This window comes from Lithobates pipiens, unplaced genomic scaffold, assembly GCF_037356315.1.
Source record: "Lithobates pipiens isolate NorthernLeopardFrog02 unplaced genomic scaffold, aLitPip1_a1.2 Scaffold_8, whole genome shotgun sequence".
In the NCBI taxonomy this organism is placed as follows: domain Eukaryota; kingdom Metazoa; phylum Chordata; class Amphibia; order Anura; family Ranidae; genus Lithobates; species Lithobates pipiens.
The window spans coordinates 572,369,454-572,384,296 of NW_027507903.1; the positions used below are offsets into that span (position 1 = coordinate 572,369,454).

The 14,843-nt window shown below is 45.7% G+C and overlaps 1 protein-coding gene across 2 annotated transcripts in view; it reads right to left on the reverse strand.

Moving 5' to 3' along the window:
* The window catches only part of SHFL (shiftless antiviral inhibitor of ribosomal frameshifting), a 50,917-nt gene extending 36,367 nt beyond the window's left edge, over positions 1-14,550 (reverse strand). The window contains exon 1 of one of the 2 annotated variants that reach the window (XM_077470180.1): positions 14,512-14,550. In XM_077470180.1, coding sequence (XP_077326306.1) covers positions 14,512-14,535 — 24 coding nt within the window. In that variant the 5' untranslated portion in view covers positions 14,536-14,550. Of the gene's footprint in view, positions 1-14,342; positions 14,485-14,511 lie in introns of those variants that run through there. The other variant, XM_077470179.1, reaches the window with a different exon arrangement.
* Positions 14,551-14,843: the final 293 nt, after the last annotated feature.

Sequence of the window (14,843 nt, forward strand, 5' to 3'; positions counted from 1 at the left end):
GTAACAATGTTGTTTACTATTGTACCATGTACACTATTATATGGGTCCTGGAATCACAAGCAGCCGTTTGTAAAAGCAAACAGTTCTTTATTACTTCCTCCAAAACAGGTAACATAAGTAGCTTCCTTCAGCACAGAGTAAACAGTTCACAGTTCCAGCAAAGCAAGGAACCATACAACTGTCTCGCTGACAAACTCATAGTGCCCCATACTGGGGTAGGTTCCACCGTGTTTCAGGGTGCCGGGCAGGCCACGCCGGTTCAGCAACGCGTGTCTCAGTTCCCAAGAGTGTTCACCCTTCCAAATTGTGGGCTTCTCCACATCACCTCACTGACAAGCCTCCCTTGCCTCGGGCCTAACCCCTTCAGGAGCCCTGGTAGTCAGGGTGTGGAGGTTGCTACTAAAATATATATGTGTTGTGAGTTATAAATGCCAACAATACCAAAAAATAATATAAATACATACATATATATATAGATATATATATATATATGTATCTATATAGATAGATAGATATATCTATATCTATCTACATATATATATATATATATATATATATATATATATATATATATATATATATATATATACATACAGTGCCTTGCGAAAGTATTCGGCCCCCTTGAACTTTTCAACCTTTTGCCACATTTCAGGCTTCAAACATAAAGATATAAAATTTAAATTTTTTGTGAAGAATCACCAACAAGTGGGACACAATTGTGAAGTGGAACGAAATCTATTGGATAATTTAAACTTTTTTAGCAAATAAAAAACTGAAAAGTGGTGCGTGCAAAATTATTCGGCCCCTTTACTTTCAGTGCAGCAAACTCACTCCAGAAGTTCAGCGAGGATCTCTGAATGATCCAATGTTGTCCTAAAAGACTGATGGTGATAAATAGAATCCACCTGTGTGTAATCAAGTCTCTGTATAAATGCACCTGCTCTGTGATAGTCTCAGGGTTCTGTTGAAAGCGCAGAGAGCATCATGAAGACCAAGGATCACACCAGGCAGGTCCATAATACTGTTGTGGAGAAGTTTAAAGCCGGATTTGGATACAAAAAGATTTCCCAAGCTTTAAACATCCCAAGGAGCACTGTGCAAGCGATCATTTTGAAATGGGAGTATCAGACCACTGCAAATCTACCAAGACCTGGCCGTCCCTCTAAACTTTCAGCTCAGGCAAGGAGAAGACTGATCAGAGATGCAGCCAAGAGGCCCATGATCACTCTGGATGAACTGCAGAGAACTACAGCTGAAGTGGGAGAGTCTGTCTATAGGACAACAATCAGTCGTAGACTGCACAAATCTGGCCTTTATGGAAGAGTGGCAAGAAGAAAGCCATTTCTCAAAGATATCCATAAAAAGTCTCGTCTAAAGTTTGCCACAAGCCACCTGGGAGACACACCAAACATGTGGAAGAAGGTGCTCTGGTCAGATGAAACCAAAATCCAACTTTTTGCCCACAATGCAAAACGATATGTTTGGCGTAAAAGCAACACAGCTCATCACCCTCAACACACCATCCCCACTGTCAAACATGGTGGTGGCAGCATCATGGTTTGGGCCTGCTTTTCTTCAGCAGGGACAGGGAAGATGGTTAAAATTGAGGGGAAGATGGATGCAGTCAAATACAGGACCATTCTGGATGAAAACCTGTTGGAGTCTGCAAAAGACCTGAAACTGGGACGGAGATTTATCTTCCAACAAGACAATGATTCCAAACATACAGCAAAATCTACAAAGGAATGGTTCACAAATAAACGTATCCAGGTGTTGGAATGGCCAAGTCAAAGTCCAGACCTGAATCCAATCGAGAATCTGTGGAAAGAGCTGAAAACTGCTGTTCACAAATGCTCTCCATCCAACCTCACTGAGCTTGAGCTGTTTTGCAAGGAAGAATGGGCAAGAATTTCAGTCTCTCGATGTGCAAAACTGATAGAGACATACCCCAAGCGACTTGCAGCTGTAATCGCAGCAAAAGGTGGCTCTACAAAGTATTAACGCAAGGGGGCCGAATAATTTTGCACGCCCCACTTTTCATTTTTTTATTAGTTAAAAAAGTTTCAAAAATCCAATAGATTTCGTTCCACTTCACAATTGTGTCCCACTTGTTGGTGATTCTTCACAAAAAATAAAAATGTTATATCTTTATGTTTGAAGCCTGAAATGTGGCAAAAGGTTAAAAAGTTCAAGGGGGCCGAATACTTTCGCAAGGCACTATATATATATATATAGAATATAATAATTTTCTGTGTACAATTATAGAGCAGGTTCCACCTCCCGCACATATAAATGTGTTAGTACATCAATATCCAAATATAGTGTGGCGCTTTTTTTACATGCAGTGTAATAAATAAACCTAATCAGTGAATGGCACAATTCAATACATTTTCAAAAATCAAATAAAAGCAGTTTTACTGCTACAGGGCGAAAACCTGTATACATATGTGATTTGGCTCTTCCGGTTATGGCACGTGCATGCGCATCCCCGGTAGCTCGCTGCCTCTGTGATCACACACAGCAGGAGCCCAGCGGCGGTTACCGCGGACTGGATGTCCGCCAGCACCCGCCGATTGTTCAGTACACAAGCAGAGCAGCGGTCTGTCAGGATGGAAGGCATTGATCGCCCCTGATGTTAACCCCTTCCCAGCCAGTGACAGTGCATATTTTTAGCAACGATCACTGTATTAGTGTCTCTGGTCCCAAAAAGTGTCAGGCCCCTTTCACACCTGTGTGAGTTGTCCTGCGACTTGGGACTGCAAAGTCGCATGGCAAGTTATACCCCGTGATTTCCAATGACTACAATTCATATCTGTGCGACTTTAAGTCGCACTGACTTCAAAGTAGTCCCTGTACTACTTTGGTCCGACTTTCATGCGAGTTGAGGTCCATAGACCTCAAGTTTACACAGGCATTCCTTAAAATCGTGGTAAAATCACGAAAAAATCATGTGAAAGGGGCCTTATGGGTTTATTTACTAAAACTAGAGAGGTCAAAATTAGTCACAATTCTGCAGCGAAACCAACCAGATTCCAGATTTTATTGCCAAAGCCTAATTAAACAAGCTGAGGTTAGAATCTAGTTGGTTTCTCTGCAGAATTGTGACTCATTTTGCCCTCTCTAGCTTTAGTAAATAAACTCCTTAGATCTCTTTCACACTGGAGGCCTTTTTTAAGTGCTTTAGCGCTAAAAAATAGCGCCTGTAAAAAGTCTCTTCTGCAATCCCAGTGTGAAAGTCCGAGTGCTTTCACACTGGGGCGCTACGCTGTCAGGACGTCAAAAAAAGTCCTGCAAGCAGCTTCTTTGCACTCAATGGGCCGACGCCAAAGCACCTGCACCTCGGCAGCGGCACTTTGCGGGCGTTTTAAACACTTTATTCGGCTGCTAGTGGGGATTAAAATTGCCATTGTTTTATAGCAGAAATATATCTTTTTTCAAAATTGTCAGTCTTTTTTTGTTTATAGCGCAAAATATAAAAAAACACAGATGTGATTAAAAGAAAGCTCTATTTGGGAGGGGAGAAAAGGACATCAATTTTATTTGGGTACAGCATCACACGACCACACAATTGTCAGTTAAAGTATAGCATTGCTATATGCAAAAAAATGGCCTGGTAAGGACGGGATGTAAATCTTCCAGAGGTCAAGTGGTTGAACAGTCTTCATACAGTGCTTCAATGCTTACACCACTTAGCCCACGTACACACGGTCGGAGATTTCGGCAACCAAATCTGTCGGATTTTGCCCGTCGGATTGAGTCCGACGGATTGTGCCTGAAACTGTTGCATACACACGGTCGGGCCAAGTTGGCAAAAAATCCGATCTTTCAGAACGTGATGACGTCATTTCGTTACGATGGGACTACATTCAGGCTAGTAGCCAATAGCTTTGATGTAGGAATTTGATCTGAGCATGCGTGGCACTTGGTCCGATCAAAATGCTCTACACATGATCGGATTAGGTCCGTCCGGCCCAGTTGGTCGGGAAATCTTTCCAACATGTTGGAAATTTGGATCGGACGGAGATTCGGACGGAATCAGTCCGATGCATACCACACACAGTCGGATTATCTGACGACGCGGTCCGATAAGACTCATTCCGACAGATTCTCCGACCGTGTGTACAAGGGCTTAGTGTTCTTGTATCCTTCACACACTTGGGAACCCTCCACCAGTTGTGCTCTCACCTCAACTCCATAACATAGAGAGCTTGCGTTCCCTTAGTTGGCTGCTGTTATTTCCCTTAAGCCTAGTGGTCCTTCTTGGAGGTAGACTCCCTCTATGACCCCTGGTTATTATCCAGCTTCTTCTTACAAAACCCAAGGTGCTATCCCTTTAAAGATCTCTCCAGCTCTCTCCTCCACGTCATAGCTTATATACATAGATGATACTAAAACGGCTCTTTAGCCTATTAACATTTTTATTGACTATTCTCTTGTGCAGAATATCACTCACATTACAAGGGTGCTCCAAACATAACCAGCATAAAACATATATAATCCTCCTTATGGATATTGGTGGTTATCTAATTTGTTATACCGATCCTCCATACTATCCTGAGCATCGTGAAGTCATTCAACAAACCCGACCCTACACATTTTGTCACCAGGTGATAAAGTCATGGGATAACACCTACGGCTTTGTAAGAAGAAGCTGGATCATAACCAGGGGCATAGAAAGAATCTACCACCAAGGAGGACCACTAGGCATATTACGGAAATAACAGCAGCCCACTGAGGGGAACACAAGCTCTCTATGACCCTACATGTTATGTGAGGTCGGTCATGGAGTTAAGGTGAGAGCACAACTGGTGGAGGGTTCACAAGTGTGTAAAGGATACAAGAAAACTAAGCGGTGTAAATAAGAATTGAAGCACTATATGAAGACTTTCATTTTTGTTTATTGAATTGTACCATTCACTGATTACATTTATTGTACTGTGTGTAAAGAAGTGCTACACCATATTTGTATATCAGGGTTTGGAGGCTCTTCCCACCCCAAAACTCTTCAAGCCTGCACAATTCCGGTTCCCTAATATGGACTTATCCAACCAGAGAGTACTGGAAATCGGTCCTCTCTTTAGCCAAATTCCCCCAAAACACATCACTCTGTATGGGTGAGAACCGGAGTACTCAGCAATGTCTCCAAAACTGTCCCCCTTAAAAGGACTCCAAATTAAATATTGAGGAAATGTGCCTGCAGTCTAGGACACATTCCCGATGTCCTGTACACCCCCAAAAAAATACCAGCATGAGCGTACAAGGGTTCGCACTTTTGCCAATTTTTACACAAAATTTGATGTTACTACCTTCCCGTCCGGCCTATAGTGGTGGTGGCTTTACCTTTGTGACTGGGCGTCATATGATGTCCTCCAGAACAGGCCGTTCGTGTGTGCCCCGGGGGAGAGCAGCTTGGTGATCGTGATGCGATGTGTCCCTTGAACACAGCGCATCACCAATCACAGTGAAGAGCCTATGATGTAGGCTCTTTACCATGTTATCAGCTCTGTCCAATCACAGCTGATCACAATGTAAATAGGAAATGACAGTTATTGGAATTCCTCACCTCATGCTGACAGCATGTGAGGAGAGGAAAGCTGATAAGCAGCATTCCTCATTGGGGACATCTGCACTGATAATCAGTGACCTGATTATCAATGCAACCCCATCAGTGCTGCCCCTTCAGTGCCCATCAGTGATGCCTGTCAGTGCCCACCAGTGTTGCCCTTCAATGATGCCTGTCAGTGCCAATCGGTGCCCATCAGTGATGTCTGTCAGTGCCCATCAGTGATGCCTGTCAGTGCCAATCAGTGATGCCTGTCAATCCCAATCAGTGCCACCTATCAGCACCCTCTATCAGTGCTGGCTATCAGTGTTTATCAGTGCCTGTCATTGCGGGCTATCAGTGTCCATTAGTGCTGTCTGTTAGTGCCACCTATCAGTGTCCATCAGTGCTGCATATCAGTGCCTCCTATCAGTGCCACCTATCAGTGCATATCAGTGCCTTCTCATCTGTTGCCATCAGTGCCCATCAGTGCAGCCTTATCAGTGCTCATCAGTGCCACCTCATTGGTGCACATCAGTCAAGGAGAATAGTTCCTAATTTACAAAATGTTATAACAGAAACTAAGAAAAACTTTTTTTTTTCAAAATGTTCGGTCTTTTTTCGTTTGTTTAGCAAAAAATAAAAACCCCAGTGGTGATAAATGCCAGAAAAAAAAAAAGCTCAATCTGTCTCAAAATGATAAAAATGTTGTTTGGGTACAGCGCTGCATGACCTCGCAATTGTCATTCAAAGTGCGACAGTGCTGAAAGCTGAAAATTGGGCTGCGCATTTTAACCACTTTCAGACCGGACCATTTTGCTGGTCAATGACCAGAGGTCTTTTTACAATTTGGCACTGCGCTGCTTTAACTGGTAATTGCGCGGTCATGCAATGTTGTACCCAAACAAAATTTGCATCCTTTTCTTCCCACAAATAGAGCTTTATTTGATGGTATTTGATTGCCTCTGCGATTTTTATTTTTTGCGATATAAACGTAAAAAGACCGCAAATTTTGAAAAAAAATGATATTTTCTACTTTTTGTTATTAGAAAAATCCAATAAACTCAATTTTAGTCATACATTTAGGCCAAAATGTATTCAGCCACATGTCTTTGGTAAAAAAAAAGTCAATAATTGTATATTTATTGGTTTGCGCAAAAGTTGTCACATCTACAAACTAAGGTAAGTTTTCTGGAATTTACGCAGCTTTTAGTTTACGACTGCCTATCTCATTTCTTGAGGTGCTAAAATGGCAGGGCAGTACAAAACCCCCCCAAATGACCCCATTTTGGAAAGTAGACCCCCTAAGGAAATTGATAAGTGGCATGTTGAGCCCATTGAATATTTTATTTTTTTGCCTCAAGCGATTGAATAATGACAAAAAAAAAATTTTTTTTTTTTTTTACACAAAGTTGTCACTAAATGATATATTGCTCACACATGCTATGGGTATATGTGAAATGACACCCCAAAATAAATTCTGCTGCTTCTCCTGAGTACGGGGATACCACATATGTGGGACTTTGTGGGAGCCTAGCCGCGTACGGGGCCCCGAAAACCAAGCACCGCCTTCAGGCTTTCTAAGGGCGTAAATTTTTGATTTCACTTCTCACTACCTATTACAGTTTTGAAGGCCATAAAATGCCAAGATGGCACAAAACCCCCACAAATGACCCCATTTTAGAAAGTAGACACCCCAAGCTATTTGCTGAGAGGCATGTTGAGTCCATGGAATATTTTATATTTTGCCACAAGTTGCGGGAAAATTACAAACTTTTTTTTTTTTTTTCACAAAGTTGTCACTAAATGATATATTGCTCACGCATGCCATGGGCATATGTGAAATGACACCCCAAAATAAATTCTGCTGCTTCTCCTGAGTACGGGGATACCACATATGTGGGACTTTTTGGGAGCCTAGCCGCGTACGGGGCCCCGAAAACCAAGCACCGCCTTCAGGCTTTCTAAGGGCGTTACAGTTTTGAAGGCCATAAAATGCCAAGATGGCACAAACCCCCCCCCCAAATGACCCCATTTTGGAAAGTAGACACCCCTAAATTTAGGGGTACACTAGTGAGACTAGGTAATAAATGGCGGGTGCCCTGAAACTATAAAAAAATAACTAACCAACCAGCGTCACCTGTAACAGTTAAATGGTGATCACTGGTGAAAGGGTTAACTAGGGGGCAATCAGGGGGCTTTATGCGGTAGTATATGGGGGTCCCTGGCGCTATAAAAAGCTGCGGCGAACCTAAATACCTACCTGCCTAACTAGCGTCACCTGTGACACTAATACAGCGATCAGAAAAAGGATCGCTTATTAGGCTGGGTTCACACTGGAGCGATGCGGGAACGTCACGAATCCGCGGCGGGTTCCCGCATCGCATGCCTCCCGGCGGCAGTTCACACTGCCCTATGCGAACTGCTGGGAGTGTCAGTGAAATGTTAATGACACCCCCAGATCAGTTAGCATATCGCAGTGCGATCTTCAAACTTGGATCGCATGGTGTGAACACCCATGCGATCCGATTCTGCTGCGGACCAAAAAAAGGGTCCCATGCGAGTTTGCGGCGGGTGCGACGCGAATTCAGCCATACTATCTGTATGGCTGAACTCAAATCGCACAGAGATCGGATGTGATTTGCACTGCAGTGCGGTGCGAATCACATCCGTTCTCATAAACCGCTGCAATGTGAACCCAGCCTTAGTGACACTGGCGACGGGGGGTGATCACGGGGTTAAACCTTTATTGGGGGGGTTAGGGGGGTACCTTAGAACTAAAGGGGGCTAACCCTAACTGCCCTAACAGTTATTACAGTCAAAAATGACACCAATGCAAAAAAAAACTGTGACTGGGGGGCAGGGGTAATTGGGGGGGTGATCGGGGGGGTGTGAGTGTGCCTGGCATGTTCTACTGTGTAGTGACGTGTTGGTGCAACTCACCGATCCTCTCTCCTCGGTGTCGGAACGAAAAATACCGACACGGAGGAGAGATTACATCACTTCCTCTCCTGTGTTTACATTACAGGAGAGGAAGTGATGTCACAAAGGATTTCTATTCGTCTGGAGTGATCGCGAGGGGGTGGCCATGAATGAATGGCCGCCCCCTCATCCGGGATCGCTCCTGAACGAATACCGACCGCCGCAGGCACCGGGCGGGGGCCCGATCGGGCCCCCGACCCGCGGGAAGGCAGGGACGTACATGTACGCCCTTATGCCTGCCCGTGCCATTCTGTCAACGTACATCGTCGTGCGCCGGTCGGGAAGTGGTTAATCTGCCACCCCAGATTCAAGCTACTCATTTTCCACGAACAGCGCAATGAACATATTTCTTCTACTACTCCATAAAGATGGAGTCAAATGGTCTGCGACTCAGGCAAGTGCAAGTTAACTGTACTCAAAACTGGACAATAACTATTCCAAAAAAACATACCTGGAGTTCAGCATCAAGGTCAAGTTTGCATATTTTTTTAATGTGAACCACTAAAAAAACACAACAGCACTGCAAGAGCCCCCCCCCCCCCCCCCATTAACACATTGGGGGTTATTTACGAAAGGCAAATCCACATTGAGCTAAAAGTGGACTTGAAAGTGCAGGCGCTCCCAATCTAAGGGGTAGATCTGAAATGAGGGGAAGCTCTGCTGATTTTATCATCCAATCATGTGCAAGCTAAAATGCTGTTTTATATTTTCCTTGCATGTCCCCCTCGGATCTACAGCGACTTTACTTCCAAGTGCACTTTCTGTGCAAAGTGGATTTTCCGTTAGTAAATAACCCCCTAACTGTGTTGATGGGGGAAATCTAGCAATTTTCTTTTCCTCCACTCGTGGTGGAAGGAAAGAAAACTGAACGATCTATGGCTGCTTTAGAGGCCTGTTTAAACTAGTTATGGTCTCTGAAAAGCGTTCCGCATTCAGATCAGTTTTCAGAAAGCATTTGACAGCTTTAAGCTTTAACCTCTTGGACCCTGCATTAGCCAGTCACAACCTTACTGGTCAGTAATGGGTCAATAAGATTGTGACGGGCTAATGCGTGAATGGGAGAAAACGTTTGATTTCCTCAATGTCTGTTGTGTCTACAGGACAGGAGCGGATGAGAAATCTCTTGAATAGAACACAGATGGCTATGAAAACCCCAAATTAATAAAAAAATACTTTACCTTAGGTATACTGTACATTTATTTTCAGATGTAGCAAGAAGAACTAACATTTGGGTAAGAAAAAAAGGCCGCTTCTCCATATAAGGGACACATGGGGGGTTATTTACAAAAGGCAAATCCACTTTGCATACAAGAGCACTGCAAGTGCCCTTGAAAGTGCACTTGGAAGTGCAGTTGCTGTAAATCTAAGGGGTAGATCTGAAATGAGGGGAAGCTCTGCTGATTTTATAATCCAATCATGTACAAGCTAAAATGCTGTTTTTTATTTCCCTTGCATGTCCCCCTCGGATCTACAGCGACTTTACTTTCAAGTACACTTGCAGTCCAAAGTGGATTTGCCTTTAGTAAATAACCCCCCCCCCCCCCCCCATGGTTTCCCAAGAATGTCTGACGTTTCCTTCCCCAGAACTTCTCAGTCATGTGAGCAAAACTAAAAGAATCAAACCAGAAACAAATTTCTCTATCTGAAACTGACAAGTGCCATCTATGACTGACAGTTGAGGAAATAGAAATGACGTGGCCAGGAAATGAGGATCCCTGACAGCAGATGTGTACATGGCTTGGTTAGAGAACACAGATAAGGTTGATTTACTAAAGGCAAATAGACAGTTGCCCCAGAGCTTAGTAAATGAAGAAAAGCTTCACTTTGCAAAGAATACCCAATCACGTGCAAGGAAAATCCTCCAGCAGAGAGGCAGAATGGCGGTCTGCCGAAGTAAACAAGACAGAATGCCGAATGCATGGATCTATGCCTTCCCCTAGTAAAGGCATCTCTCACACTACACAAACACACAGGCTATGCACACAGTAAACCCTTTGATCGCCCTTGGTGTTAACCCATTCCCAGTGTCATTAGTACAGTGACAGTGCATATTTTTTTAGCACTGATCACTGTATTGGTGTCACTGGTCCCCAATAAGTGTCAGTTAGTGTCCAAATGTCCACCGCAATATCGCACCTAAGTGCCCTCCCTGTACGCACCCGATACAAGTCAGCACCTAAGTATCCTACAAAAGGAATCCACTGTATAGAACAGACTGATAGAATTTTCTAATAAAGACCACACAGATGTTTAGCTTGTGAAAGGTATATACAGCTTTATTAGTTAAAAAAATGTATCTTAAAAATGTAAAAGTGTTAAAATAATAACATATGTCAGCACCTTCCAGCGATGGGACGACAATGTTGTCAGCAATTGAATTCAATCCGGATAACGCGAAATGTCCCTTCTATATGTATGAATAGCGCAGTGTAAAAACATTTCGTTTTGCCTTTCTTGGATTTGCTTATAGACACTTTGCATTTTACAACTTTATACGTACTCTCTGCAAATGACATGAACAGTGAAGTCTCTGCTTGTATCTTCACCCCTGCTGTTAATAACACAATCCGTATATCTTCTATATACACCTCATACATCACACTTCTCTATCTGTGGACTTATTGGTCTGATTGTTATAGATGTCTAGATGTAGAACTTCTTTTCTAGATCATATTAGGCTGGAATCATTTTATCTCCTATGTTTTTCCCCCAGCCCTAGAGGCTCATATAACGTGTCATTAACTAATAGGACGCTGTGATTCAGTTAGAGATGACATCACAATACGATCATCCCATCGCTGGAAGGTGCTGACATTTGGTATTCTTTTAACACTTTACATTTTTAAGACACATATTTAGAACTAATAAAGCTTATTACTTTTTACAGGCTAAACTGCTAGTAGTCATTCTATACAAGCCAGTGACTGAGTACTGCCCTTGTTCTGTAAGCACCCAATACAAGCTGGCACCTAAGCTCCGTAGTCACCCTTCTTGCTCTGTAGACACACAATATCAAGCTGGTATCTAATCACCTTTCCTGCTCTTTAGTTACCCTATACAAGCCGGAAACTAAGTACCCTCCTTGTTCTGTAGATACCCAACGCAATCTGGCACCTAAATGCCCCTCTTACTCTGTAGTCACCCTGTACAATCTGGTATATAAGGTACCCGCTTCTTGCTCTGTAGTCATCCGATACACGCTGGCACCTAAACACCCTACCTGCTATGCAGACACTCAATACAAGCAGGCACCTAAGCACCCTTCCTGCTCTGAATTTACCATCAGTATCCTCCTTGTTCTGTGGACACCCAATGCAATCTGGCACCTAAGTGCCCCTCTTACTCTGTAGTCACCCTTTACAAGTTAGCACATAAAGCCCCCACCCCTCCTGCTCCATACCCCCCCCCCATAGAAGCCTGCACCCCTCCTCCATATTCCCTCTATAGAAGCCTGCACCTCTCCTGCTCCATAGAAAGTCCCCCTCTATAGAAGCCTGTACCCCTCCTCTATAGGGGGACTATGAAGCAGGAGGGATGCAGGCTTCTATAGGGGGAATATGGAGAAAGAGTGGTGCAGGCTTCTATGGGGGGGCTATGGAGGAGGCCCCCTATAGAAAGCCTGCACCCCTCCTTCTTCATAGCCCCCCTATAGAAGCCTGCATCCCTCCTGCTCCATAGTCCACCTATAGAAGCCTGTGTCCCTCTTTCTCCATAGTCCCCTTATAGAAGCCTGTGTCCCTCCTGCTCCATAGTCCCCCTATAGAAGCCAGCGTCCCTCCGGCTCCATAGTCCCCCTATAGAAGCCTTCATCCCTCCTTCTCCATAGTCCCCCTATAGAATCCTGCGCCCCTCCTTCTTCATAGTCCCCCTATAGAATCCTGTGCCCCTCCTTCTTCATAGTCCCCCTATAGAAGCTTGTGCCCCTCCTTCTTCATAGTCCCCCTATAGAAACCTGCAGCCCTCCTCCTTCATACTCCCCCTATAGAAGTCTGCACCCCTCCTTCTCCATAGCCCCCCTATAGAAGCCTGCACCCCTCTATCTCCATAGTCCCCCTATATAATCCCTCACCCCCTTCTCCATAGTACCCCTATAGAAGCCTGCACCTCTCCTTCTCCATAGTTCCCCTATAGGATTCCGCACCCCCCTTCTCCATAATCCCCCTATAGAATCCTGCACCCCTCCTGCTCCATAGTCCCCCTATAGAATCCTTCACCCCTCCTACTCCATAGTCCCCCTATAGAAGCCTTCGTCCCTCCTTCTCCATAGCCCCGCTATAGATTCCTGCGTCCCTCCTTCTTCATAGTCCCCTTATAGGATCCTGTACCCCCTTCTCCATAATCCCCCTATAGAATCCTGCACCCCTCCTGCTCCATAGTCCCCCTATAGAAGCCTGCATCCCTCCATCATAATCCCCCTATAGAATCCTTCACCCCTCCTGCTCCATAGTCCCCCTATAAAAGCCTTCGTCCCTCCTTCTCCAGTCCCCCTATAGAATCCCGCGCCCCTCCTTCTCCATAGTCCTCCTATAGAATCCTGCACCCCCTTCTCCATAGTCCCCCTATAGAATCCTGCACCCCTCCTTCTTCATAGCCCCCTTATAGAACTGTGCACCCCTCCTTCTCCATAGCCCCCCTATGGAATCCTGCGTCCCTCCTTCTCCATAGTCACCCTATAGAAGCCTGCACCCCTCCTTCTTCATAGTCTCCCTATAGAAGCCTGCACCCCCCCTTCTCCATAGTCCCCCTATAGAAGCCTGCAACCCTCCTTCTCCATAGTCCCCCTATAGAAGCCTGCACCCCCCGCTCCATAGTCCCCTATAGAAGCCTTCGTCCCTCCTTCTCCATAGTCCCCCTATAGAACCCTGCACCACCCCCTTCTTCATAGTCCCTCTATAGAATCCTGCACCCCTCCTATTTCATAGCCCCCTTATAGAACTGTGCACCCATCCTTCTCCATAGTCCCCCTATGGAATCCCGCGTCCCTCCTCCATAGTCACCCTATAGAATCCTGCACCCCTCCTATTTCATAGCCCCCTTATAGAACTGTGCACCCCTCCTTCTCCATAGTCCCCCTATAGAAGCCTGCACCCCTCCTTCTTCATAGTCCCCCTATAGAAGTCTGCACCCCCCTTCTCCATAGTCCCCCTATAGAAGCCCGCAACCCCTCCTTCTTCATAGTCCCCCTATAGAAGTCTGCACCCCCCTTCTCCATAGCCCCTCTATAGAATCATGCACCCCCTTCTCCATAGCCCCCTATAGAATCTTGCACCCCTCCTTCTTCATAGCCCCCTTATAGAACTGTGCACCCCTCCTTCCACATAGTCCCCCTATGGAATCCTGCACCCCTCCTTCTTCATAGTCCCCCTATAGAAGTCTGCACCTCTCCTTCTTCATAGTCCCCCTATAGAAGTTGGCATTTCCACACCCCTTCTCCTCAGTAGTCAGAAATTGCGCAATAGCCCCACTAACGGTCACATGGTGACGTCTGGCTGACATCTGCTGTAGGTGCCCCCGGGGTGCCATGTGTGACCCTTAATTCTGCGTGACCCCATCACATGGTGCCAGGGACATGCGCTGCATTACAAAGATGCCCTGTATGGGAGTGCCAGGGTCCTATACAAACCCGTGACCGCTCCTCACCCACATGCATGGGCAGCGTGTGCTGACAGTCCTCAGGACGCAACAAAACGCACAATACCGCAAACTCTGCAGAACCACAACTCCCAGCATGTCCTCATCACCCTGAGCTGCCTGGGCCTTGTGGTTCACCAACACCCGGTGGGCTCCAGCCCCTCCCCCATCCCGGGCACACACCCACCTCCAGCTCCTCCGCCAGGTTCCCCTGCATGATGGCGGCGTGTACCGGGACCGTTCCTGCCCGCTGATCACCGTCCGCCTGACTGTTCCGGGTCCGCCCGCCAGAGGAGGGCCGGGGGGAGGGGAGGCGGTGTGTGTCCGGGGCTGCCTGCAATCCTGATCATCATCACCTCCTCCGGGGCTGTCATCATCATCGTCCCCGGCTTCACTCTCTACATCTCACATCACTCCTTAGATAACCATTCTGCCATGGCAGCCCCCATCTATATGCCTTTCCTACAAACTGACGCTGCATCAACGCGTAACGCATTGCACAGATTGCGTGATCGTGCCCTCCCATGCATCGTTATAACGCATTGCACACATCGCATGATCGCGCCCTCCCATGCATCATAATGCATTGCACAGATCGCATGATCGCGCCCTCCTATGCATCCTCATAACGCATTGCACACATCGCGTGATTGCGCTCTCCCATGCATCATAACGCATTGCACACATC